The following is a 24,827-nucleotide window of genomic DNA, read 5'->3' on the forward strand; positions in this document are numbered from 1 at the left end:
ATCTGCAGGGGTGGGAAAACAACTTCCTGCAGAGAAACTCTACCCAAATGTTCCTCAAGCGTGAGTAAGATTTCTTGACTGCTTTGAGGAACAGTTAAAGGAGCAGATTTTTAAAAATGTGGGGGAACAGAGGCCGAGATGTCTAGATGTTTAGGGCCCAGACACACCAAACAGACACCACAGAACTAGTGGCTACGAAGGCTGACTGTTGCATCGCCTCACGTCACTTGCATCGTGCATTGAACACACCACACATGGCCTGCTACATGTTCAATTCTTTCTCCAGTTTGTAAAGAAGTAAAAAAAACAAAAAAAAAACAAAAATAAACTAAGTCTCGTGCCTCAGCTGAGACAACCCTGACAACATCACTACGACCTCGTCAGGGTTTTTCTTCCTAACTAGTCAACACTGTCTCCAGAGTCACATAATTATATAACTTCTAATTATATAATTGTACGTTATATAAACCTTTTCACAGGCTGAGGGGTAATTCTCATGACGAGTGATCCTCTTGTGTAAAATTGGAGGAGTGGCCCTTTAATTAGTGACAAGTGGTCACCTTCAGTGGACCATGGACGACCATCTGGTGTCCTCATCATTACCATCTTAAAATGTGCAACCTCTTGACCAATTCCTTTGCCCTTCATCAAAGATTTTTCATGTGTGATTTATAAAGGAAGTTTGTAGAATATCTGATCTCCTGAAGCTAAAGTCAAATTAATGTGTAAAAATATTTTATAAGGGGAGACACTTCAGGTGATAAGATCATTGTTTCCTGCGTTGGTTAACTTTTAGATTTTGGGTTATTTTTCTTTAATAACATGTCTGTGTTGTTTATGTGTTTACTTAAGGTCAGATTTTTTTTCTGTAAATTGCAAAAAACACATATTAGATAACGACTCATTTGCATATTTAAACATAACATTTCAGAAAACTTGAGTTAAATTCTTAAGGTAATTAACCAGCTGGGGAAGTTTCATGGTGGTTTTATTCCAGTTTTATTCCTATCTGTTGCTGAAAGCTTTATAAAGAGGGTTTTGTTCATATATCAAATATAACCTGATTTATAAAACATTGATTCTAAAAACAGCTTTTAATGGCTGTTGACAGTATTTTCGGAATAATGAAGTGATAAAAAATGAGTCTAATATGTCAACAAAATGAAATAAGGATTTTGAACCTGGCTTTATGTAATGTTCAGATTTCTGTTCTGGAGATGCATGCAAATGAGTGCATTTTAATTAGAGAATGCCTCATTTGCATATTTAAACAGAAAGTTTCAGAAAACTTGTAATGCAAAAAATTGTTGTTATGGTGTAAGTAAACAACTGCAGAAGTTTCACTGAAGTTTTTTTTTCTTTTTTTACCCTATTTACCTGTAGCGCCTCCTCTCAACAGCCCTTTAGTCTGTTCAGCTTTCATCAACTTTCTGCTCGTCTCCACACTGTGACTTTATGATGCAGTTTTTTTTCCATGTATTTCTTTCCTGTTGCATGAAGCATCGAAACAGTGCAACATGATAGTGATGTAACCTCCCACAATAATCCTGATCCAGCCGCTATATGGTGCAAAATTTCAAACTCTTCATTTTATTTCCTTCTGTTTTAAACAAGACTCAATGACACAAACATCCTTTTAAGTTTTGTATTATTAATAACATTGGAGGTAGTCACTGGTATTTGAGGTAGATTTCATTCAGGTACATCGTCAACTGTCATCTGATGTTCTCCATGTGCGTTCCCTTGTTTTGTGCCTGGGCTTGGTTAAGCTCGTATCTTCTTCTTCTTCCTAAAATTAAAGCATGAAACAATTAAATGCCATCTGTAATTTTCACAGTACTTGTTACTAACACATAACCAGTATAAAAAAATGAATACAGAAATGGCCACATTGAAGAAGTGATAGCTTAAATATCAAAAGGGAAGATGATGCACACAGACCTGTAACACAGCTTGCAGCAGGTCCTGAGAGGGCAGCAGACAGACTGCTTCACCCAGGAAAGTGATGAGGACGTGTAGGACATCCAACCAGTCACCCACGGTCAGCATGAGCACCAGAATGGCTCCCAGTCTCAGCACGACAGTCTGTAACAGGGCCTCCGTACCAGTGTGCCGATTCTGATCCTCTGTGCAAGTGACACAAAAACATTACACAGTGATCCTGAAAGATATTTTGGCTGACAGCAGTATAACTTTTAAATGACAGAATATCTGCTTCTTTTTCAAGACATGAGTTGTGTGTAAATAAATGTACCCCATCACTGGTTTAAATTGTTATTTCTGAGGTCTCATTTCTTTCCTGTTTCAAGACAACACCAGCATAGTATTTTTAATTTAGTGGCTCTGTGGATGTCTGTGCTACATTAATGTTCTCTAGGAACATATGTTGCTTATGATCTTTCATTTGTTTTCTGCTGTGACTCGACTGACTTGTTTGTCTTTGGTCATTTGTCACTGAGGATGGGTGAACAAACTAGTTTTTAAGATAAGATGAGATAAGATAATCCTTTTTTAGTCGCACAACGGGGAAGTTTGCAATATTTCAGCAGCAAAGGGGATAGCAAAAATAGAGAGCATCAATTAAAACAGTAGTAATAAATAAGTAAAACATATATACAAATATAAGTTAAAGAAAAGCAATAGAAACAATATAAAGAATGTTTTTTATACAAGAATTAAATTTAAGTTCAGATCAAGTTTCACTCCTCAAGTAGTTCATCTGACAATCACCTTGAATATAGACCACCAGCATCGTGTAGCAGAGTGTCAGTGGAGTCCAAAACTTCAGAGCATCCTTCTGGGACAGGAAGTGCTCATAAACTGTAGCGGTTGAAGCCACAGTTGCTAGAGCAAAGGCCAAGACAACCGCTCTTTGCAGTGAGGTCAGTATGGTGTGTCCGGAGGTCAGGATGGTGATGCACTTCCCACAGTAACGCTCTTTGCTGTGTAATGGGTAGAGTCTGGCCACATGGCTCCACAGACTGTGGCTGACACTTGCCAGTGCCCAGCTGAGAGCGGCTGCCAATAGCAAGCTGAGAGAGCTGTGTGGAGCCCCCTGATGGAGGAAGGCCAGAGTGCAAGTGAGGCCACAACCCAGGGAGAACTGGCACTGGATGAGGAGCAGGTCCAGGCCTCTGCCGTTGGGATCCTGAGGTCAGATAGGTACAGGAGCATGGATGAAAATAGATCAGATTGGCAATAGAAAGAGGTTAAATAAATGTGTTACCAGCTGATCTGTTCTTGTGCTTAAGGAACTCACCGTTCGAGCTGCTGCCCAGGCAGAAACAGCTCGGAGACAAAACTCCAGCACTATGAGAGAGGAAACCCTCGAGCCCACCAGAGACAGGAGGACCGCCACGGACCAGAACTTGAGAGCTGATCTCCAGCTGCCTCTCAGAGGGTTAACAGGAGAGGGTGACTGCTCTTTGCTTTCAGTTTCAGATTCAGAATCACTGTAGGAAATAAAAATACACAATAGATATGCTGCAAATACAAAACCCTAAATAGATATTGAATGTTTTTTCTCCTTTTTACAGAATAATCTCACCTGCATGTTTGAATGAAGTTGTTAACTCTCATCAAATTGCACAGCACTGATATTCCACATGCACCCACAAGACCTTTAAAACATGAACATCACAAGCAAAACATAAGAAACTAGTTTACACAGAAATTATGAGGATTTTATCTTTTTTTTATTGCCATGAGGAGAAAAAAAAACAGTAAACTCACCTTGAAAATAACTGTCTATTGGGTTTGAAACAGAAGTTGTCACTTCAGAAGTTCCCAGGATCCAGGAGAAGGGGAGAAACATTTTTATGTTGCTATGATCTCTCACTCATGCTGCTTCAGTCCTGATTAGAAAACTACAAGTCAGTTAATGCTGAATTCCTGGGAGCCAAACCGTCACGTTGTCTTTATTTGTTCCTGCTGATCGGGTCCGAGTGCGCTCCATGCTTCGGCTCCAAAGGTCAAATGTGATTTGACTGTTTTTGTCAGTTTAATCACTTCCTGATGAAAGAGGCTGAAAATCCCCTCAAAAACATGATAAGACTCAAAGAGCAATCAGACCCCTCTGAACTGAATCAAAATCAAATCTCACTTTGCTTACAATGCAGCCAAGACGTCGTGTAGTTTCAAGATTAAGCACTTAAAAAAACAAATGTAGGCTCTTTAACACTTTTCATACAAAAATTTATTGTTATAATTATCATCATTACTACAAACTGCTGTTCAAAGGCCGTAAGTACCCGTAGGTTACATTCCTGTAAAGAAAAACCTTCAAATCAAATGGCATTCTTGGCTTCAGGTATGAGTAGTTACAGACAAAGCAACTAGAGTTATCCATTCAACTCTGAACAAATCCAAACATGATAAACAGAGCTTATTTTTTATTACTCAGATCTGTTCTCCAGATCATCACAAAAGTCTCACTCCTCTCATTTCAGCTTTGTAAATTCATCACGTGAGGTATTAAAGTAAAACCTGATAGTTCATCACCAACTTCATTATTCGGTAAAATATGATGTGAACTCCTGAAATGTGAGTTTGTGCAACATGTGTCCATTTTTATCAAGTACTGAAAGCTCATCCATCCATCCGGCTCATCTCCCTTCAAGGAGTACGTCGACATTACGGCAAATGTGCTTATTTTCTTTCAAAGAGTAGAGTTCAAAGAGAAGAAGGTAAATATAAAGCTAGCAGCCGTTAGCTTAGTTTAGCACAAAGGCTGGTTTGTCAAATTGGAACAAAATCCAGCACCTCGAAAGCTCACCAGTGAACATCTTGAATGTTGTTTAATCTGTACAAAAACCAAAGGGTAAAAACAACAAATTTCCTTTTTATGAGGAGGTTACTGACTCTTGGCTCTGAGCAGCTGCCAGGCAACCAGTGGAAGTAACGGTCATCGCCAAGAAATAATCCGGCGAGTGCCCTTCTCCTAAAGAAACTTAACATTTCAACACTTTGATTGTGGTACAGTCAGACATAATGTGTTAATTATGGAGCTTTAGATGTGCTGGTAGGTGGATTTTATTACAGTCGACAGAGGTAGGCTAGCTTTTCCCCCTGTTTCCAGTCTCCAAGCTAAGCTAAGCTAACCAGCTGCTGGCTGTAGCTTCACATGTACTGTACAGACATGAGGGTGGTATCAATCTTCTCATCAAACTCTCTGCTTTAAAATATTTCCCAGAGTGTTGAACGTTTGCTTTAAAGCAACATTATGTAGAAAATTTGCATTTTGTGCGATTTATCGCCCCCCACAGTTTCTGAGTGCAACACCACTGTCTTAAATACAAATCCCAGGTCCTTAAGAACTTGTCAGACATAAAGTAGGTGCTAACTAAAAACCAAACTCATTACATCATAACATGGTTATGTATTTAAAACTTGTATGTTGAAGTAAACATGTATGTTACGCTGTGATCCTATCCTCTCACTGAAGCTACATGGTGCAGAAACAAGTGCTAAAAGGGGCGGAGTGGCTGAGACACCCTATTACGAGACACTGTACCATCAACATGGTTTTGAAACTGTTATTTAAGGTAAAAACCATAATGTTGCTTTAAATTCAGTGTTTTATTAACTGATGGACCACTTTTGTAGCTTAACGGAGTCCAGTCAATCAAACTCAGGTGTCTGGGGTGTTTCAGCTCCTTCCCCGGCTCTATTTGTCCTTCACTGTCTGCTGCCTCATCAGATCCCAGAACAGCATGCTGAGCACTGTGTGCGGGGCCAAACGCAGGAAGACAGGGCCCATGCCTTTATACAACCCCAGCAGGCCCTCAGCTTGGCACACCTTCAGCATACAATCTGAAAATCCATGGTACAGACGTCCCTGAAAGGCAGACAAGGAAAAACAAATTAATCTCTGGAGTTTTCGTCCTGACTTGATCTGAGAGTCTTTTGTGCCATTAGTGAGTGCAAAAATAAATTAGATGGAAAGACCTCACTTAAACTCACCCTATGAGATTCATCCACCGGCTGGTTGTAGAGACGTGTACTGATGACATCAAACGGTGTCATGGTGAACGCCACAGCCACTCCACTGATCATGGCTGCTATCAACGCCGTGAGCCAGCTGTTTGGACTGAACAACTGAGAGGAAAGAAAGAAACCGATTAGTAATCAAGGGTCCACTTTTGGCTGATGCAGCTGTCTGGTTCCATGTGCAGTTAAAACGTCAGCTGTTTGTCACACCTACCTGTGACTGTGACACCCAGTCCTTGGCCGAGGTGAAGGTTGCCAGCTGAGCAGCTGATCCAACCATGACTCGAGGCACGGCCCCGTTCACTCCCCTCCAAAGGCCAGTTAAACCTTCTCTTCTATAGATGGTAACAAAGGCATCAGACATTCCCTGAAGTGGAAGAATAAAAAAGTATTTCATTTATGCTCAGGAGCAATTTTCTGATGTCAGTTTTCTGCTGATAACAGAGTTGTAATGTTGTGTGTATAAACAGCTTTGGATCACTGGGTCGTATAATCAATATTGTATTTCTGTCTTTTTATTTTTATCCGCCTCTACAGAAGTCTGTCTTTGTAAATGTTGACCGCCTACATGGGTGACTGAATACGACTAGTTGGCCTGACTTCAGCTCTTACATAACGTGGCATCAGTACAAAGTTCAAACACAGTAAACACAGTACAGTATCCATCAGTGGTGAAATGTAAATTAGTTTATTACCAATAAAAAGGTGAGTGACCACCAGTTTAATTGATATTCCCTGGAGCGCACACAGAAAAGAAACCTGATTTTGAAAAAAACAAAACAAAGTTTGTTTTTGTCATGTAGGCAGATTTTGCATATAAAATGTATGATCACTGTATAAACTATGATGCTCTGTCATGCATAAATAACCATATAGTATCATAAGTAGAGTTAGATACAAATGAATAATATATATATATATAAAAAAAAGGGTTCACTCTCCATAATGAGAGCTTTAACTCTGGACACTTTAAGCACATATTTCTGGTAACACTTACATGTGTTTACTCTGAATTTTGAGTTTTTGAGTTTAGTAATGTTGTTGAAGGGATGATTGAAAGGTTCATGGCCACAGGTAGAAGGAGATGAGTTATACAGCTCTCGTTTCGAGCACGAGCAGTTCAACTCTTTAGGTAATTATGCAGAAAGAAGTTGACTTTTGCTGTATTTCTGTTTCAGGCAATTGAAAATTGCAAGTCAGCATGGTCTGAGAAAATGGAGGCCACAAGTCCACGGTGACAATGGCTGCCACTCAGGAATGCAGATTTAAACTTGTCCAACACGCTCTATCCACCTGGTCTGACACCCTAAGACTACTACCTCTGTGAGGTTGCAACTATTGAAATACCCCTCTCCTCACCCTTCCCTATATGGTGGCTGCTAAAAATGGCAAAAAACTGAAAGGCCCTCCCTGTTTTCAGCTACTGTAGAAACACAGCAGAGCAACATGGCAGACTGAAATAGGCCCTCTCTAGATGTAAAAAGCTCATTCTAAGGTAACAAAAAGATGACAATTCTGAATATCAGGTGATTAAACGGTAATTAAAACATAATTTATAAATATATTATCTTCCATTTCTGCCAATAGATCTCTCTAAATCCTTTAAGATGCTGATATTATCGTGCATCCCAATTCCAAATATATAGAACAAATGAAAGTGTATTTGTGTGACTTATTTTGTCCGTCTCACCAGATGGTTGTGCTGGTGGCCTACTGCTATGGCTTCCACCGTTTGAGCCTGCAGATGTGTCTTCACCTGTGAAGAAAATACAACACACACGGTTTAATTGTGCATTCAGACTGTACGAGATACTGTGCCAAAAAATAAAAGTAAGTACGGACAAAACCAGACCGGTCACTAAGTTGGATAATGTCTGCGTCAGACTGGGATGAGTTATGCAACGATTACAGGTAACAATCACCAGGTGTGAGGCTCATAACACACCTGTTTGCAGGTTAACTCAATTCCTCAGTGACTCATTAGGATGAAACCTTACAATCAAACTGTTGCAGCAATTATAGCACAAAACTAAGACGCCTCTCTACTCAATCTCATTCAAGCGTCAATGAAAAATAACCTTCCCAGCTCCTCCTTCAATTGCTGCCAGCAGCACACAGCAAGGAGCCACGAGATACTGTATATTTCTGGCAACAGTGGGAAGGTTGAAGCTCAGTGCAGGGTATATTTAGTGACCTAGATATTCACAGGCACCTCATCAAACAATATTGTCTTTCCATGACGGAGCAAAAGGTTACGTGGTTTAAAATGTATCGACAACAACATTGCTCCTGTAGCTTAAAGGGGGAGAAGCAGAGGACGTTCATGAATTGTGCCGTGAGAGTCATTTGAGACTGGTTTTCATGTCAAAACACCTGTTAAGAAAATAAACATTTATGAGTCTCGCCGGTTTTTATGGATGCACATTAAATCTGACTCTATCTTAAGAAAGCTGTGGGAGCTGCATGTCAACAGATGAGTAATGTAGAGATATGTTACTCATCCATCTGGACAGGATACGCTTAAGTCAGCTTAAGATCATCGTATTCTTTTATCTTGTGTTCTGTCAAACAAGATGTGACCTGCGAATAACCGGACTACATACACACCACAGACTGCTGAGACCTCATATAAGCTTTGTCTAAACTTCTAAAGCAACACCATGTAACCTTACAGCATTTCTGGAGAGATGTAGTTGATTTGTGAGTTTCATCACCAGGTCGCTTTGGGTTGACGTTGGATCCAAGCCACCCAAACCAATGTGGCTTTATCTGAAGACCTGGGGATCACACTCAACAATCAGCTATAGCCCCTTTTACTTAGAGATTTCACTATAGTGCTGCAGCGAAGGCTCGCCTCTATACTGCCTTTGTTTTTTTTAACACTGAACCCAGCAGTGCCAGCAGAGCGCTGCTCCGGTGTGTCATTACACAGATGTTGATTCATCTCTGCTGCTGCTCTATTGCTACCTCCGCTGGTGGATCAGAGGCGGCAAAAGCCCTTGCTGTAGATTATTACTTCAGGGAAGGTGATCCAACTGGTTCCAGTAAAGGTTCGTCATTCAACCCGTGTGCTTTAAAGAAAAAAGTGTCACGCTGAAACCTTTTGCATTATACATCTGTATACAGTTACCCATATCGCCTTTCCACAATAGCTCACTTGTCTTCCTTTAGCTCACGTCAGTTGTTTGGATGTTAATTAACTTAGGTTTAAATTAGGTTTCACGTGTGTGAGGTTGAGTGTAACCCGATCATACGATCCACTCTGGTCCGTGGGGTTTCAGTTTCCTGTTAATCTTAGTTTTAGACCACAAACAGAAACAACAGAGACCACCAAAGTGACGTTTAAGGGACATATTTTTAAATGTTCACAAGAAAAGGGTGCATAAGACTGTTTCATACATTTCACATAGGTGTGTCATTTTTTGGACAAACATTAGAAAACACGAACGGGACACAATATAAACGTGCCTATAAAAAATGGCTTGTAGTGCTGACCTGTCATGACATATAGAGCAAGAGTTCCCCTCAGGAGCCACTCAAGGGGTCATAAGATGAATATGTAAGGTTCACCAGTGTTTATTTTTCAAACTTTTTGCTATTTTCTTGCCAAATATTCCATAGTTTCACCTCTTCAGCCAACTCACAGACACTCACCCTGTTTTGAGGGGTTACAAGTGGAGATTGTTGTGTTTTAAGGGGTCATAAGAAAAAGTAAACTTACCAGGTAGGCAGGAGAGGCAATGAAGGCACCCAGCGCCCCGGCTGCTGCCCCTGACATGAGGCTCCCCCCGTGGAAGGAGGTCATACCCAGAGCTTCACAGTAGGAGTAGGACCCCAGCCTCACTCCATTCATCACACCCTGGTAGATCAGCCCGACTGAGAGCCCCTTCTGCAGGCCCCGGAGCCCGTCCGTGCGGCCCACCACCCAGAGAGCCTGCAAGACTCCTCGGTAGTGTCTCTGGTAGGATCCCCTCGAACGCAGCTCTCCCTGGAGCTGCAGGCGGGTCTTCACAACCTCCAGGGGATTGGTGAACACACAGGCGGCACAGCAGGCGAGAGCACCCAGGGCGAAGTCCAGAGGTGGCCAGACAGCTGGAGGAGGAGGCGAGGGGCCGAACACACCGCGGGGTACGGCGGACACAGTGGATGCCATCCTGTGGGAAGGTTGGGCAGCAAACACAGACTCTTCTGGGGAGGCTTGCTGCAGCAGCCGAGCACTGGTCATCCCTGAGAGGTGGATTTCAGTTTGTCCTGTGATGACTTGTCCCCCTTTGTTTTCAGTTTGTCCAGGAACAGGGAGATGTATTGTACTTGGTACAGAACAGAGCAACAAAAGCTATCAGCTGGTGTGATAACTCATTTAGTATCTTTTTGGCATGTGTCCCTTTGGTGTCCTTTCGTTAGCTTCCTTGACTGTCAGGCTGATCAACAGAGGCACCATCTGCAACAAAATGTTAGCATATTGAATTAACATGTTTGAATTGTGATGTCCAGGTTCAGGCTGAGCTCTACATATCAGGACAGACAGTGCATGTGCGTCAAGAGAAAGGCTGATAGGAGTCCTGCTGGAAGGGAAAACATTCAGCTTTTAGCTCCTCACATGACAGATATCAGAAAACACTTCCTGCTGTTTAACTCTCTCAACTTGCAGCTGTAAAATTCAACAACACTACAACTGAAAGTGCAAAAACAGAGAGGGAAAAGCTGATAAATCAAACATTTAAGGATGTAGGACCACCTCAAAATCACCTGACATGAAGAAGTCAAGCCCCTCTCCTCATGAATTCACTCAACCCAACCTACAACTACACAAACAAGCTGAGTAGAAGTACCAGAGGGAAACACACTCTGCTCTCCTGTGCCTCTGGATAAGTTATCAATATATCTATTTAATTTGGTGACTTCATTGAGAAACTCACAGTGTTCAGCGCTCGTGAGCAGCTCCATTCTTCCTCTCTCCCCCATCATTGTAAACATGTGTCCTCAGCACATTCATTGTCAGAGGCCCCTCCCACTCCCTGGGGTCAGAGCCAATGGAGTGCCAGTCCCGTCTGCCACATCCCCACATCCCTGAGTGTGCACCAATCAGACGGCTCTGCTCTTAACTGCCCCTGCCCAAATCCAATGGGAGCTCTCTGGGTAAAAGGTTATTGTTGGTCAAAGAGGGTGGGGGGGTGGAGTGTCTGAGGGAGAGGAGAGCAGGGATAGGTGTCTGAAACAAGGTTAATCTGCCAAAGATAGTCTGGATAATCTCAGAAACAAAACAAACTTGAGCTCTGTTTCACTCCAGGACCATGAACCTGAAATACATCTGTGTGTACATCATGACTGTTTTATAGACACAACAAAATGATTCAGTAAACAGTGAAAAGTAATGTGGCAGATCTGTTGAGGAATCATACATACTCAGAGATATGTTGTTAAATGTTGTTGTAATTGACACTGGGAACAAATGATGCCACTTGCAGTTAAGATGACTCATCTTCATGCCCTGTACTTTATGTGCTGGATGTAAAGGAGACACTAGAGGGCGCTCTTCTTCAGCTCTACACCATCAGATATATGACTCATTGAATAAATTGTTAAAGTTAATTGTTGATCTTAGAAACACAAACAGTCAAGACAAACAAGGCTGATAAGTGGCTGTCCAGGAACTTTCAATGGTTTCACATGATCTTCCTCAGCAGCTGGAGTTTGCCCAGGTGTCATTAAGGTGTGAAGACTTCTCATACAAGCAAACAGAGGCCAAAATTATTTGAATCTTTATTAGCTGAACACCCAGCAGTGAGATTTAATCAGTACTGAATGCTCAGATGTGCTGCAAGGAACTTCTAACTGGTAATTAAATGGCAGCAGACCAGACCATCTGCAAGAAGATTGGTTATTTCCCTGGTATAGTCGTTCTGACTGTGGGTCAAACAAGTCACACAATTAAGACGATGTTTCATGGTGCTTTAGATGAGATGAGGGGTGTCACATCCTGAGGCAAGAAGCTGCTCTGTAGTCTGATGATACCATACGGCACTAAAACAAATTTAATTTGTTTTTATGGGGCACTATGTGGTTTTAAAGAAGAAAGTCTAGCTCAGAATTTAATGAGGTAGTGATACAAACACAGACATTTGTTTATTTCCGTTACTGAATAAACAAGATGTTCTCAGAGGAAAATAAGGTCCCCAGAACAGTTTGAGGCTAGAAAGGTGGCAGGGTCCGCCACATATAAACAAAGTATAACAGTATGAAAGTGTTTTGCCCTTTCAGGACAGTTTGTTTATTTAGTTTATTCAGTCATGAAAACAAAGACAGTTTGTTTATTTAGTTTGTTTAGGCATAAAAAAAAAATCAGTCAGTGAAGATCTTTCCCTGCTGATTCAAATGTCTTCCCTGAAACTACAGAGCGCACCTTTAAACAAATTTAATTTGTTTTACCATCAACAAAGCCATTACCTCACTTTAAAACAGCTGTCTCACTCCTGTCTTTTTTATGACATATTTTAATGCTACGAAGACAATAACATTTAAATAGTTTAGTATTAATGTAGGTTTTCAGTTCAGTATACAGTTCAGTTATGGCCTTCTTTGCTTCCACACAACTCAGCTGTGTTCGCTTTAAGGTTGAGTTGTTTTTTTTTTATGTAAATGTGATCAATTTAAATAAAATAAATGATTAAAATATATTTTTTTACAAGAGATTAGAAGCTCTAAATCAAATGCAGTGATGTTTATGTGAGCGCACACACACACACACACACACACACACACACACACACACACACACACACACACACACACACACACAGATTGAAAGTGACATGCACTTTTGGAGACTTTACATAGACTTACATTAATTTTCTGGAGACTTACGCTAACCAGTACTTGCTAACCCATAATTTAACCTTAAATTAACTGGTCTTTAGTCTGAATTGAATCGCAGAGTGTTTTTCAAACCATCTCAGAAACACAGAGACACACAGAGGAGGAACTGTAAGACTGACAGGTCAGACATGGAGGCCTTTATTGTTTAACTATGTTTATAGTACAGTGCCACATCTCCCACCCACCATGGCCCCCGACACACATTAGTCAACAACTTTTAACCACCACCGTGCACACGTGACACACATACACACACACTCACACCATTTTCAATGTAAACATTGCAGGCTTTTAAAGAGTGATACAAAAAGCAAGGTAGTTGTCAACCGTTTCTGTTAAAAGCGTCCGTTCTTCATGAGTTCCTCTCTTTCGAGAGTTCAGAGGAGGTTGACACAGAAAAACAGAAATGTTATTGTTTGGTTGATCACCTTTTGGGGAACGACAAAAATTTTTTCCTGTTCTCTCTAATCACTGCAGTCGCACACAAGCACACACTCTCTTACAAACAGTCAGGATTCTCACTCAAACAAATGTTTTTATCAAAGTGTAGTTAAAGTGTTTTATTTTGAATGTTTGCTGTAGGCAGAAGGGAGAATAGTGAATTTGAAGTGGAACATCTAACAATGATTATGTTTTTTTTTCCCATAATCCTTTCTACAGGAAAAAGGCCTTGTGTGTCAATTCCCTTGTGTGGTCACAGGGTGCGTCCGTCTTCCCGATCCCACCCGCAGCTGCATTACCTTTTAGCGCGTACAAAGTACAAGGCGTTGGTTTTAGGGTAGTACTTCACATTCTGTTTTTTGTCCATGAGGCCCCCAAAAATGATGAGCTCTCCCCTTCCCTGTACCACTGTGTGAAGGCTGGTCTCAGGGGGCCCTGTAACTGCAGCGGGAGTCCCGTTCCCATACACTCTCCAGGACACCACCCCAGCAGTTTTGGCCCGGGACACATCCAACACGTACATCTGCATGGGTTTGCAGTTGAGAGACTGGTACAGAGGTTTCCCTACGTTCAGGCTCTGAGGCGGGTGATGGCCAAGACGCCGTGCAATAGGTGGGATAGCGTGTCCATCAGCTCCAGCAGCCTGTGGAGGGCTGGAGGATGATGACGGAGGGGTTCCAGGAGGACCTGCACCTCCTCCACCACCACCACTTCCTCCTCCAGGAGAAGCTCCCTGTGTCTGAAGGGAAGACGATGATGATGAAGACGGTAAAGATGATGAAGATTTGTTTTTCACTGCTTCCAGACCTCGTCGTAAGGCAGCGGGGGACACCGCTCCTGGGGGAGTGCGCGGAGAGCCTGAAGGAGGTGTATGCAGGCCGTTAGTGCTGGGCACCTCGGGGTGGTGAGCGGCAGAAGGGGGAGACTCCCAGTCATAGTCTGTGGAGGCAGGCAGGTGAGGGCGGGAGGGAGGAGATGCAGCCTGGGATGGGCTGGTCCGGGGCGAAGGGGAGGATCCATTTAATAACGGGGGAAGTGGAGGAAGAGGAGGGCTGTCTGGGCCTTGTGAAGGTGACGGCTGCTGGGATGAGGACGGGCTCCCATCTCTGGCACTTCCTCTAGCTGAAGGCCGAGGTCTCAGCGTGCCCCATCGGCCATTTACACACGGAGCCTCTTCAACTGCTCCCAGGACGACACCAGCGGCCCCGCTCCGAACTGGAGACTGAGAGCGCAGGGAAGGCGGTTCGGGGCCCAGAGGGGCAGGAGTGGCACTTATTGGGGAGGGCCGAGAGTTAAGACTTGGGCTGAGCGGTGCGCGGCCAGATGGAGCCTGTGAGAAAACTACCACACACTGGCCAACCTAGAGGTAAATAGACAAGATGAAGGAGAAAAAAGACACATTAGCGCTGAATCTAGAGAATATATGTGCTGGAAAGGAGCTCGGACAGACACTTACTCTACAAGCTGGGTGACACCACAGCTCCGGGGCCCCGTGGTCCTCATTTTCTACTTGCAGCTGCTGCCACCTCCATGGTGGTGCATCCATGTGGAGGAGCCAGGCATCTTTAAGGAGCTTCATCACACAAGACAACAGGATAAGTCCAGACTGTACTCACTTATAATCACAGGGGCGTTGCTCTGATACAAGAACAAAGTTACAAAAATAACTTACTGCATTAGGGCCACCGCAGCCTCCCAAGATGAGCAACGTCTGATCGTCAATCACAATCTAGTAGGAAGACATTTAAAAGGTGTCATTTAATGTCATCTGAAAAGAGAAAGTGTAGGTGTCTGGCACATTGTCAACCACCTGCGTGAGGTGGTGAGATGGTGAGGTGAAAGCTGTGTGAAAATGTTGAAAATCCAAGCAACACTTGGACTGAACACTACCCCAAATTGTCAGAAAAATATACATATTATTTTGTCTAGCTTGAATGTTGAAGCCTTCTTACTTGCGATTGGCCTCCTCGTGGGTGGGGTGATGGGCCAGATATGGGCGGTTTGGACCAGGACCACTGCTCCAGATCCAGAACCCAGACCTCGTTACTCCTGATCAGAGCCATCACAGACAACATGGTGAGGTGCGACAGCCAAAGATTTTACTCATGAATACATCCCACTTAACAGAAGTTTCAGACTTAAAGCTGAAATGTGTTTCACATTAAAATATCATTACTTCCATTTCTGAGGTGGAGTGTTGTTAAAACACGACCCTAGTTCGGGACGCTGATACTAATGAATGTACACTGGGACGATACTTCCTCACCTCAGTAAATCATTTACTCGGTCACCTGTCATCTGAGAACTCAATAACTTTTTTACTATGTACGAACACCGAGTGGGAACTTTGCAACTTTGCAAATGTGACCAGATGTCACGTCATATTTGCTGTATTGTAAAAAAGTTACAGATGTAATTCATGCAGCACGTATTGTGTACAATACAAGTTAATATGTTCATACATTTGACGTGCTCCTAGTGATCCCCCAAACACCACCATGGTGTTTCCAATCACAGAAGAAGAGTGGCCAGCCATAGGTGGAGGTCCATGTGTTGTCACTATACAGTTCCACCTGAAGCAACAAAAGAAAAGGGAGAGAAACATGATGATGATGATGATGATGATGTATGAAGCTCCTACTCGTCACAACTACATCCTTTAAATCATAGCATGGAAGTCTCTCTCACCAGTTCTTTGAAGGGGAGTAAGTGTGGATTTCATCAAAGAACCTCTCTGGTTGGTGCAGCGGATATGGGCTGGGCCGAGTCCATCCGCCAAACAGCACCAACAGATCTTTGTGCATCACTAGAGTTGCTCCAGCTTTGGGAGATGGATAAGAGCCTGAAAAACAAAAGAGCAAAGATATGACTCAAATGTTAGCATGTAGCTGAATTTCTTTTTCATATGGTTTTCCAATTCAAATATACCCGAGAATATTTTAGTGGCGAAGACGATTCACCTTTAAATCTTTTACTCCTTGACTACATGGTTCTGTTTCGTACACGGAACAGAAAAGCCTGAGCAGTGATTTCATGATGTCATCAACCAAATCTCTCAGTAAACGCTCTTGTGCCACACAGCATAAAGAGCTCTGCCTCTTAGTCCTTAGCTTGCACATACACATAGAGTATACAAGCAATAAAATGTAACTGCGCTGGTAAAATCATTTTTTCACTACAATCTCATTTCATCAGTATTTCTTTATATTTATCACCGCCTCCTCAAACACGGTGTACTCTGCTACTGCTGCTGAGCATCTGACTACTATATTCACTCATGTGGTTCGCCCTCCCACAGTTCCCCCTTACATAAGCTCCATGTGAAGTTACTTTTTTACCAGAGCGACATGTCGTAAAAGGAGCTCTGTTTCCCGTTAACTGCGTATTACTGCTTGTAACCGAGTCATACCTGAGGCTAAAGGGCGGATCCACTCCTTGCTGTTGAGGTCAAGTCTCCATAGATCATTGAAGGCAGCATTGCAGCTACTCTGAGTGCAACCCCCAAACACATACATGGACTGGTTTGAGTCATAATAACATGCACCTGCAACCCAAGAGAGAGAAAAATTACCACGACAGGATCAACAGTGAGCTCTGAGCATTTTTAGTATACTTTTTTGTTTGTGTGCCAAGGAGAGTTAAATCTGTGCCTAGTGTTTCCAATAAAATTGAAGATGGAAGACATCTCCAAGTCCCTGTACATGTTGGTACGCAGCTGCACTGTGAGGTTGCTTCGTGATTTAAAATAGTCATTCTTTAAGATGGCCTACTTTCCTCCATCAGGTGACCTTAAAAAATCCACCGTAATGCTTTCTGACAAAAAATGATCAAAGAAGATTTCTGTCAAAATCAGCTGAACACAAATCTATTTTAAGTGTTGTTGAAGTTCATCAGATATCAGAAGTGTCTGACGTTGCTCTTTTCACAGTCTCGCACAGGACAGAAGTCATGTTATCTGCTTCACACTGAACTCGTTATCTGATACAAAGCTAAAACCACGTTGAGATTGAGATGTTAGATGCGTGACCGGATTTCTAGGAAAGAGCAGATTCATAAAAAAAATGTAAACATCATGTGCAGCCCATTTTGACACGAATGGTTGCACAGCAGCGTATACTGACTGTGTGAGAAGCGCTGAGTGATGGGGGTTCCTGGATATGGGTATGTGCGACTTTCCCATTGGATATTTCCCTCCTGGACAGCTCTCAAGAAGCCGTGGTAGCACTGATAAGCAACACCTAGTGACAGGAACACAAAACAATTAAAAATACTTTATTATTATGTTTTTTTCCCCCTCTCAGGTATTTAAAGCTAAGTTTCACTGCTCTGCTCACAGTATAATGCCCACTCACTCCCACTGTATCCACCTTCTGATTCAGTTTTACATAAGATTATGTAAATGTGACAGGCATACCTTTAATAAGGCGATACCACTGCTTGCATACGAGCGCAGCAGTCTTGTGCTCCTGGTAAGGTGAGAGGAAGGACAAAATATATTCGAGAACTTCCTCTGGCAACTCCACCATCGTTCTCCCCCCTCCTTTGGCACCGCTGTCCATGTTCCCTTCTTGTCGGCAGGACCCCATCTTTGCCTCCACTTCCTCTGTTATCCCAGCAGGCTCTGCACCATCGTCCTCTGTATCCATGGCAACAAAGCATCCATCCTCATTGTCAGGAGAGCGTGACATTATTGTCTGTTGAGACATGGGGAGACATGCTAGTGATGTATGCATTAATGTTGATGATGCTCAGGAGCATGTTGACCATGAGTTACAATAAGCTACACTGTGGCAGTGATTAAAATTGGGCTTTTTTTCCCCAGTAGGCTGGTCTGTTTCACACCTGACCTTTATGTATTATACTGGATTTCTGCAACTTAATGAGGATGAAGCCTAAAAACACAACTGGAAGATTTCGTGCTACCCCCATGACACTGCAAAGATGTAACCACCATTTTCATGGTTTTCATTTTAGCAGCATTTAGTGCTCAGCAATCTTAATTGTCAACATCCATTGTCTGAAACGGGTGGTGCCCTTTCTTTAGACCGAGCAGCTGGCCCCTCTACACAGCCTCTTATATCGTTAGCCACATCTGACCAGCTAGCCGTCACATAATAAATGAATTGTTAGATTGCTATAGCTAATTACCACCTTGAGCTAACTACCTAAGAAAATAAACGAAAAGATATATGTAGTATACAGCTGAACGAGGAATAGCTTGTGCTAAACACCACTATTTCACTGACTAACCGGCGCGTAGCAGCTACATGTTCCTGAATTTAACGTTTGATCCTCAGAGAACATAAGCTAGCAGAGGCTAACAAGCATCCAAGCTATCATTAGCTAACATCAATGAATCTTCAGCTAACGGCATGTAGCCACAGATTACGCGTTTCATTTTAAATACCTTTCCAATCACGGAAACACCCCACTTCTAAATTATTTTAATGACACGACACCCTCTAAAGAGGCTCAGCTAACGTTACACCCCACTAGCTAACAAGCTAGCTGACATCTTCAGTCTTGTCTGGTGCTGATAATCTTTGCTAGCGTTAGCTTGAGCAGAGGCTGTGTGCAGTAATTGACTAGCGTTAGCTCCTCTAATGTCACATACTTTGTCAGGGTTTCCCCCTGGGATGATCAATTTAACTCCTGAACTGTTGCGGCACAACTAATACCGTTGTTTGAGACGTGGTCTTTTGTGGGCTCTGAGTGTGTATCTGTCCTCTCCTTCCCCCCGGTATCAGCTCCGGAGGTTCCTCTGCAGCCTCCAAACAGTCGCCATCTTCCGCTCTGTGTGAACAGCGTCCTCCGCAGCACAGCGACGCTCCAGCAGCCGCTCGCCGTCTGTGGTACCAGCAGGGTGGGTCCCCTGTCCGAGACACTGCGCCCCCTGCTGCCGAGGGCAAATGTGCTGGCCTTACACATTATAACCAGTTACAAACAAGCAAATTACCATAATACTTGAATATAATTAATTGCATATTATAATTAGCCTCTAGATGTGGGTATTTTGCCTAATTTTAGGTGTAGTAAATGATGTAGTGACGTTGTTTTGTGTACGTTGAGGTCCAGATGCTTCCATCAGGGTGGAGGTTTAAGGCAGCATGGACAGATACACATGATCTTTTATTCAATTGGCTATTGGCTTTTTAAACTGCTAAAACCTCTAATGATATATGGTGATGGTGTAAGTGATGTAGACCTTGTCTTGTGTATGTAGTTGATGTATTATGCATTTGTGTCTGACTACTGTCTGTAAAGCAAACTGCCACGCAGGGACATTGAAGTTTTACTCTGTTATACAGAATAGGACTCTAAGGCATTGCAGTGACTTGCAGTTTCAGTCAAACCTGGACCAAGAAACCTGAAAAGGAGAGGTTTAGACCTGCAGATGAAGAGGTACTGACATGGTCTGTACATGAAGAAGAGAGCCTAATGATTATGGTGGCTGTAATGTTGCGTTCACGCCACTTCAGTTCATTCCCTCATTCAACTACTGAGGCCCGTTTATTTTCCATTTCCATCAACATTTTTATCATTTATATAAATGAATAAACTACGACATTTCATATTGTTTTAACGTCATTTGTTTATATTTGATTTTATTAGCAATTTCGCTTTGGGCCCTTCTGTAGGCCACTGTGATTTTTGTCCAACTCTTGAGTGCGTCGCAGCAGCCCTGAACGCAGCAGTTACCTTCAGGTTCATCAGATACTGTCAGCGCTCTGTCTTAGCGTTACCGAAATATAACAACAGCGTGATGTCGGAGTAGTGAGTGTCACTATTACCACTGAGAGGAAAACACAGCGCGTTGTGCCAGTTAAATGAGCTGTGTGAGGACTCTGCATTTAAGTCATTTTCATTTTCCCGGTTAGTTGACTCGGAACTTGGGAGCTAGCAGGTTGAAGCTACCTGCGCTAACGTTATTAACCGTCATTTCACTTCCTGTCTTAACGGTTAAACTTGAGCGGCATTGCTCGAGTGTCAAGCCGCAGCTCAGATTACTGTCGACGGTCACAAACTGTTGTGTACAGCCAGTGGTTTTTTCCTGTCTGAGCGGCGTGTGGACGACGCCAGTGGCCAGTTGATTTACTGAGCTGGACGTGACGCCAAATTTAAAGTAGCAGGCAGCAGCAGCCAGGGGGGATTGCCCTCAGTGGAGCATTGAGCTAGCTAGCTAGGCTAACACGCGGCCAGGCAAAGGGTTTGCGAATTTGTTTATCCAGCCTTCATCCGATCACAACAGCAACCGTGATATTGAGCTCCCCGAGGGTCTGTGTGAGCGCCACCCTCCGCCCCATGCCCTCTGACTGGATGGGAAACAGTTAGCCCAGCGGAGCCGAAGAGGAAAGCAGTCAGCAGTTGTGTTAAACATGGAGGATGAAGAGGTTGCGGAGAGCTGGGAAGAGGCAGCGGACAGCGGGGTGAGAAACACTATCCTTTTACCCGGCTTTGCTGAGAAACGAGGCCATAACCCGATTTGAGTACGTCAGTCAATCGATCGGCTAGCAAGGATCCGCGATGCGCTGGATGTGTCCGGTGCTTGAAAACGTAAACATGTTATTTGTTTCGGCTTGTTTTCCCCGTCAAAGAAAACAGCCCGACTTCCTGGCTTTGCAGGCCTCGCTGTCCCCATAATAACACGGGACTGAGCCTGGCTTCATGTCTTTTTATTTGCTCAACACTTTAATTTTCTGATGTTTGGAAAACCAGAATGTCATCTACAAAGAAAACTTAAATTTTCGACCCTTTTCCCTGTAATCCCCTCATTGTTTAGGTCCGCCCATTGCGGAAATGACAGGATGAATCATTACAATACCATAACAGTGTAGTATGTTCATGGTTATATGTTATATTGTAGTTGTTAAAGCGAAAATCAGGTATCCTTAGATTGGACCAGTCTGATTTGATTGTGTAAAATTAACTGTTAGATGCAAATAAGTTTTTGTAATCTTCCCCTTTTATATTCTCTGTAATATCATACATTATAGGTGGCTTAAAACTGACTGCTGTTTAACGGCTGCCCTTCATCTTGTTAACAGGAAATGCAAAAAGTAAACTAATACTGCACAAAGTGTGTTAAAGCTAAAATCTGTGCAGTATTAAACTCTCCCTGTACTCCCATGTTTTGCTTTTAATCAGAATAATTTTTTGATTTGGTATCATTTGTAATTTTTCAGTTTTTCATAGAATAATATCATACTATCAACCGGAAGCTTGCGTAAATGCCAAGTTGCTATGCAAAACAAATCATTTTCTAGACAAATGTAATTTGATCTCGCGGCTCAGTGCAGAGTATCTACAGTGTCAATTATAGGTCACTTGGAGAACAGAGATTAAAAGTGTCCATTACCACAGATAAAGTGAGGTATTGTTGGTTTGCACTGATGGAACTATGTCATCATATCTTTTTAAAAGCATGTTTTCTTCCATGCCAGCAACCACTAAGCAACTCGTCAACATGTTGTTGCTATACAGGCCAATGAGACAGATACTAAACTTAGACAGTAATACAAATGTAATAAATACGTCTTTCTCCCCAGGAAATCGAGAGAAGACTCGAGGCTAAGCTGAAAATAAACCAGGAGGCAAAGTAAGCAAAGAAAAAGTTATTAAAAATGTTAAATACATGGCAAGAATGCAAGTTTTTTTCAAGTAATTTTATTCCTCTTACATGTTTTTACCGGTACAGGAAATCCAGCTTGGGTTCTGGTGGCTCGCCTGTTCGAACTGCTATTGTAATCCAGGATGACTCTCTGCCTGCAGCACCCCCACCACAAATTCGAATTCTGAAACGTCCTTCAAACAACGGTACCGCAGGAAACCCTGCATCCTTGTCTCGTCCCTCTCAGCAGATGAAGTCTTTGGCCCAGAGGGAGGCAGAGTATGCTGAAGCCCGAAGGAGGATTTTGGGTAGTGCTTCTTCAGATGATACGCCTCAGGACAATCCATGCCAGGACAGGTAAGACGTCACAACAAAAACAAGAACAACAGCAAAACTGAGAGCAAAATACCTAGAAGTGAAAAAAGACTGTTATGTAATGTATCTCCTGTCTTCTTGTATCATCAGGCCAGCTCGTACGAGTGCACAGCAAACATCAGAACCAGTTCGTCCAAACAATAATGTGATCCGCCAGCCCACCGGCCCAGATGGCACCTCAGGCTTCCGCCTTTGCAGATAAACAGGAGTTACCTGCTGCAAGGAATTAGCTGTCTCCCTGAGAGGGCATGAAGGGTGGCAGTTAAAGGGGATGTGTGTGCTATGTAAAGCAGAGTGGTGGGATGACACATACATTAGAAATATGAAGTCGTAGCATGGATTGAAATGAACTTCTCCACCCTCTCTCTGCTCTGCTTATTGGCGTGGTCTTTGCCTTTCACCTTGTCTTTCCCATCTGTGGAACGTCTCAAGGGGTTGGCAGAGATCAGCCAAAGATCTGAAGCCCCTTCTGTTCCACACTGTGAACAGGCGTTCGCCTCACATCCCTACACACTGTGATACTTTGATGTACCATGAGGTGCCCTATGATTTTAAGTATGATTGGCCGGCCGAGCGCCAGGGCATCAGGTGTCTGCCTCTTCAGGGAGAATAAGGAGAGCTCGTGAATCTGTGGGACTTCCCCCAGAGACGTGCAAACGAACAAGCTGGCCTTTCCACTGATGGAGCGTGGATCAGGGCTGGGTGTCCACCGGGAAGCTGGCCTCTGTTTGTCGGGTTCAATGGAAAATTAAGTGCGTGACAGTGCTGAGTTTACTGTGTGTTCAGCAGCTCGAGTGCAAGGTGATGGAAAATCACACTGATCCAACGCTTTGAGTAAAAGTGTGTTTTAATACTGTAGTTGCATAGCAATGGCAGAGGCCCAGACCAGCACTCTCCACAGGCCTCTGTTTGGCACCGGTGGCCATGAAAGAAATGCCCGGTGGGCACACAGCCTGTGGCCAAAGATTATAGATTGGGAGGACAGAATGTCACTAAATCTAGGCTTATTCAAGCAATAATAATGAATTTACTCCCTGGTTTATTTTTTACATGTTGCCTAATTACCTGTGCAGAGTTTTGTTTCAAATTATCTTTTGTTTTTCGAAGTTTACATTGTTTCTTCATGTTTGTGTTTTTTTTCTGAGACATAATATGTTTAGGTCAAGAGCTAAGTAGTGTATCAGAGATTAGATAATGTAACCTGCATAGGAAACTGTATTAGTAGTGTCATTAAATTTTATCAAACTGGAAAAAGGCAGGCTTACTCATGAATTGAAAATCCAAAGGTAATGTGCGTTAATGTCCCTGTGTGTGTTGCCTCGCTGTTTCTAATCAGAGTAGCTAAGTAGGAACTTCTCTTACAGCCAACTGCACTGCATCTGCACCAGTACCAGTGTATTGACTGATTGTGCTATTAAAATGATGGTTTCCCCATTCCTCCAGGAAAAAAAACTATTTGATGCCCAGTGTTGAGGATGAAAACACCACATGACAGCTGCTTTATTTTTTGGAAAAGATATGTTGGGGAGCTTTGATCTAAAATTTGTAAAAATCTAATTTCTTAATCAGTATAATGAAGCCAAATCCCACTGTCTGGTATTGATGAATGTATTTCCTGTTGTGTGTTTCACACAGATGGATCCTACAGCGTTGTTTGCTTGTTTGCCAATTCAAAATTAAAACAAATGGACTCGTCGGATACTGATAGTTACTGACAGTTGCATATTATATGTACCTGAAGCAAATTTGAACCTTCTGACACTTGTATGCCTTAAACAACAAATGATTCCTGGCTACAAATGTACATTTTTCTCAGTGGTAGTGCTTGTTCATCTTGCGCTTTTTTGTGAATTTATCATAGGTTAATTATTTCATAAATAATACACAGCTTACACTCAAGTGTTTTAGGCGAATACAAAACCACACTCAGCAGGGCACAATAATGCTTTTATTACAGAAGTGTTCCTCGACTGGGTCAAACCCTTGATTGGTAATATTCAGAGCTAACTGTAAGGAGTTGACACTGTAGTTAACAGTAAATTAAACAACTTGCTTCTACACTTCTCTGAATACTGAAGTTACCCTTTGTTGTTGTTTGATGACACTAATATAAGTTGTTCATTGGAGCTCTAAGATATCAATATTTATGTTTTATGAGAAAGTATACACTGTAAACTGGATTTGGACCTACAACATCATAATACATTATTCCCAGGGATCAGGGTCAATTGCGATGAGAGAGATTTCTAATCATTTCAAATTGATGGTTAAAAGCAGATGCTTATCCTGTTACCTATGTGATCGACCCATGACGCTTTGTTTCAGCCATTCACAGTCTAGTTTTGATGTCAGTGTTATTTTGAAACTTGAAAAACACAAATGACATTTGAATACCCTTTAATAAACACAGATGAAGAACTTTGTGTATGTTTATTTTGTGAAACCTTGATCTTGGACTTTCTTTTTTTTGCTTTGTTTATATCTATTAGGGTCAGAATCACAGCCATATCTTCACAGTAGTATTCATCTATGGAGTCCA

General features: G+C 42.5%; 4 protein-coding genes across 6 annotated transcripts; 1 reads left to right on the plus strand and 3 right to left on the minus strand.

The window, feature by feature from the left end:
- Positions 1 to 1,668: 1,668 nt before the first annotated feature.
- LOC311254628 (transmembrane protein 82-like) lies at positions 1,669 to 3,622 on the minus strand. The gene is made up of 5 exons (XM_084348502.1): positions 3,548 to 3,622; positions 3,260 to 3,452; positions 2,731 to 3,148; positions 1,942 to 2,126; positions 1,669 to 1,789 (listed from the first exon to the last, which is right to left on the minus strand). Exons 1-5 carry the CDS (start codon positions 3,577 to 3,579, stop codon positions 1,709 to 1,711), a joined length of 909 nt encoding a protein of 302 aa, XP_084204628.1. The 5' UTR covers positions 3,580 to 3,622; the 3' UTR covers positions 1,669 to 1,708.
- A 550-nt stretch (positions 3,623 to 4,172) lies between these two features.
- Positions 4,173 to 10,990, minus strand: slc25a34 (solute carrier family 25 member 34). Of its 2 annotated transcripts, none has more exons than XM_084348554.1 (6): positions 10,908 to 10,990; positions 9,710 to 10,429; positions 7,679 to 7,744; positions 6,203 to 6,355; positions 5,962 to 6,096; positions 4,173 to 5,836 (listed from the first exon to the last, which is right to left on the minus strand). In XM_084348554.1, the coding sequence occupies exons 2-6, from the start codon at positions 10,211 to 10,213 to the stop codon at positions 5,666 to 5,668; spliced, it is 1,029 nt and encodes a 342-aa protein (XP_084204680.1). In that variant the 5' UTR covers positions 10,214 to 10,429; positions 10,908 to 10,990; the 3' UTR covers positions 4,173 to 5,665. The 2 variants fall into 2 exon arrangements, with proteins under 2 accessions (XP_084204680.1, XP_084204681.1); XM_084348555.1 differs by lacking the exon at positions 10,908 to 10,990 and adding an exon at positions 10,738 to 10,859.
- Positions 10,991 to 12,968: 1,978 nt separating this feature from the next.
- fbxo42 (F-box protein 42) lies at positions 12,969 to 19,187 on the minus strand. Of its 2 annotated transcripts, none has more exons than XM_084349739.1 (10): positions 18,984 to 19,187; positions 17,720 to 17,999; positions 17,427 to 17,543; positions 16,715 to 16,849; positions 15,994 to 16,147; positions 15,768 to 15,878; positions 15,258 to 15,354; positions 14,978 to 15,034; positions 14,762 to 14,878; positions 12,969 to 14,665 (listed from the first exon to the last, which is right to left on the minus strand). In XM_084349739.1, the coding sequence occupies exons 2-10, from the start codon at positions 17,991 to 17,993 to the stop codon at positions 13,601 to 13,603; spliced, it is 2,127 nt and encodes a 708-aa protein (XP_084205865.1). In that variant the 5' UTR covers positions 17,994 to 17,999; positions 18,984 to 19,187; the 3' UTR covers positions 12,969 to 13,600. The 2 variants fall into 2 exon arrangements, with proteins under 2 accessions (XP_084205865.1, XP_084205864.1); XM_084349738.1 differs by having other exon boundaries at positions 18,920 to 19,036.
- An 824-nt stretch (positions 19,188 to 20,011) lies between these two features.
- On the plus strand, positions 20,012 to 24,706 carry LOC311254923 (SUZ RNA-binding domain-containing-like). The gene is made up of 4 exons (XM_084348985.1): positions 20,012 to 20,732; positions 21,852 to 21,901; positions 22,001 to 22,270; positions 22,379 to 24,706. The coding sequence occupies exons 1-4, from the start codon at positions 20,682 to 20,684 to the stop codon at positions 22,488 to 22,490; spliced, it is 483 nt and encodes a 160-aa protein (XP_084205111.1). The 5' UTR covers positions 20,012 to 20,681; the 3' UTR covers positions 22,491 to 24,706.
- The last annotated feature ends 121 nt before the right edge of the window (positions 24,707 to 24,827 follow it).

Source organism: Pagrus pagrus (genome assembly GCF_965226575.1).
Source record: "Pagrus pagrus genome assembly, chromosome: 3".
NCBI lineage: Eukaryota > Metazoa > Chordata > Actinopteri > Spariformes > Sparidae > Pagrus > Pagrus pagrus.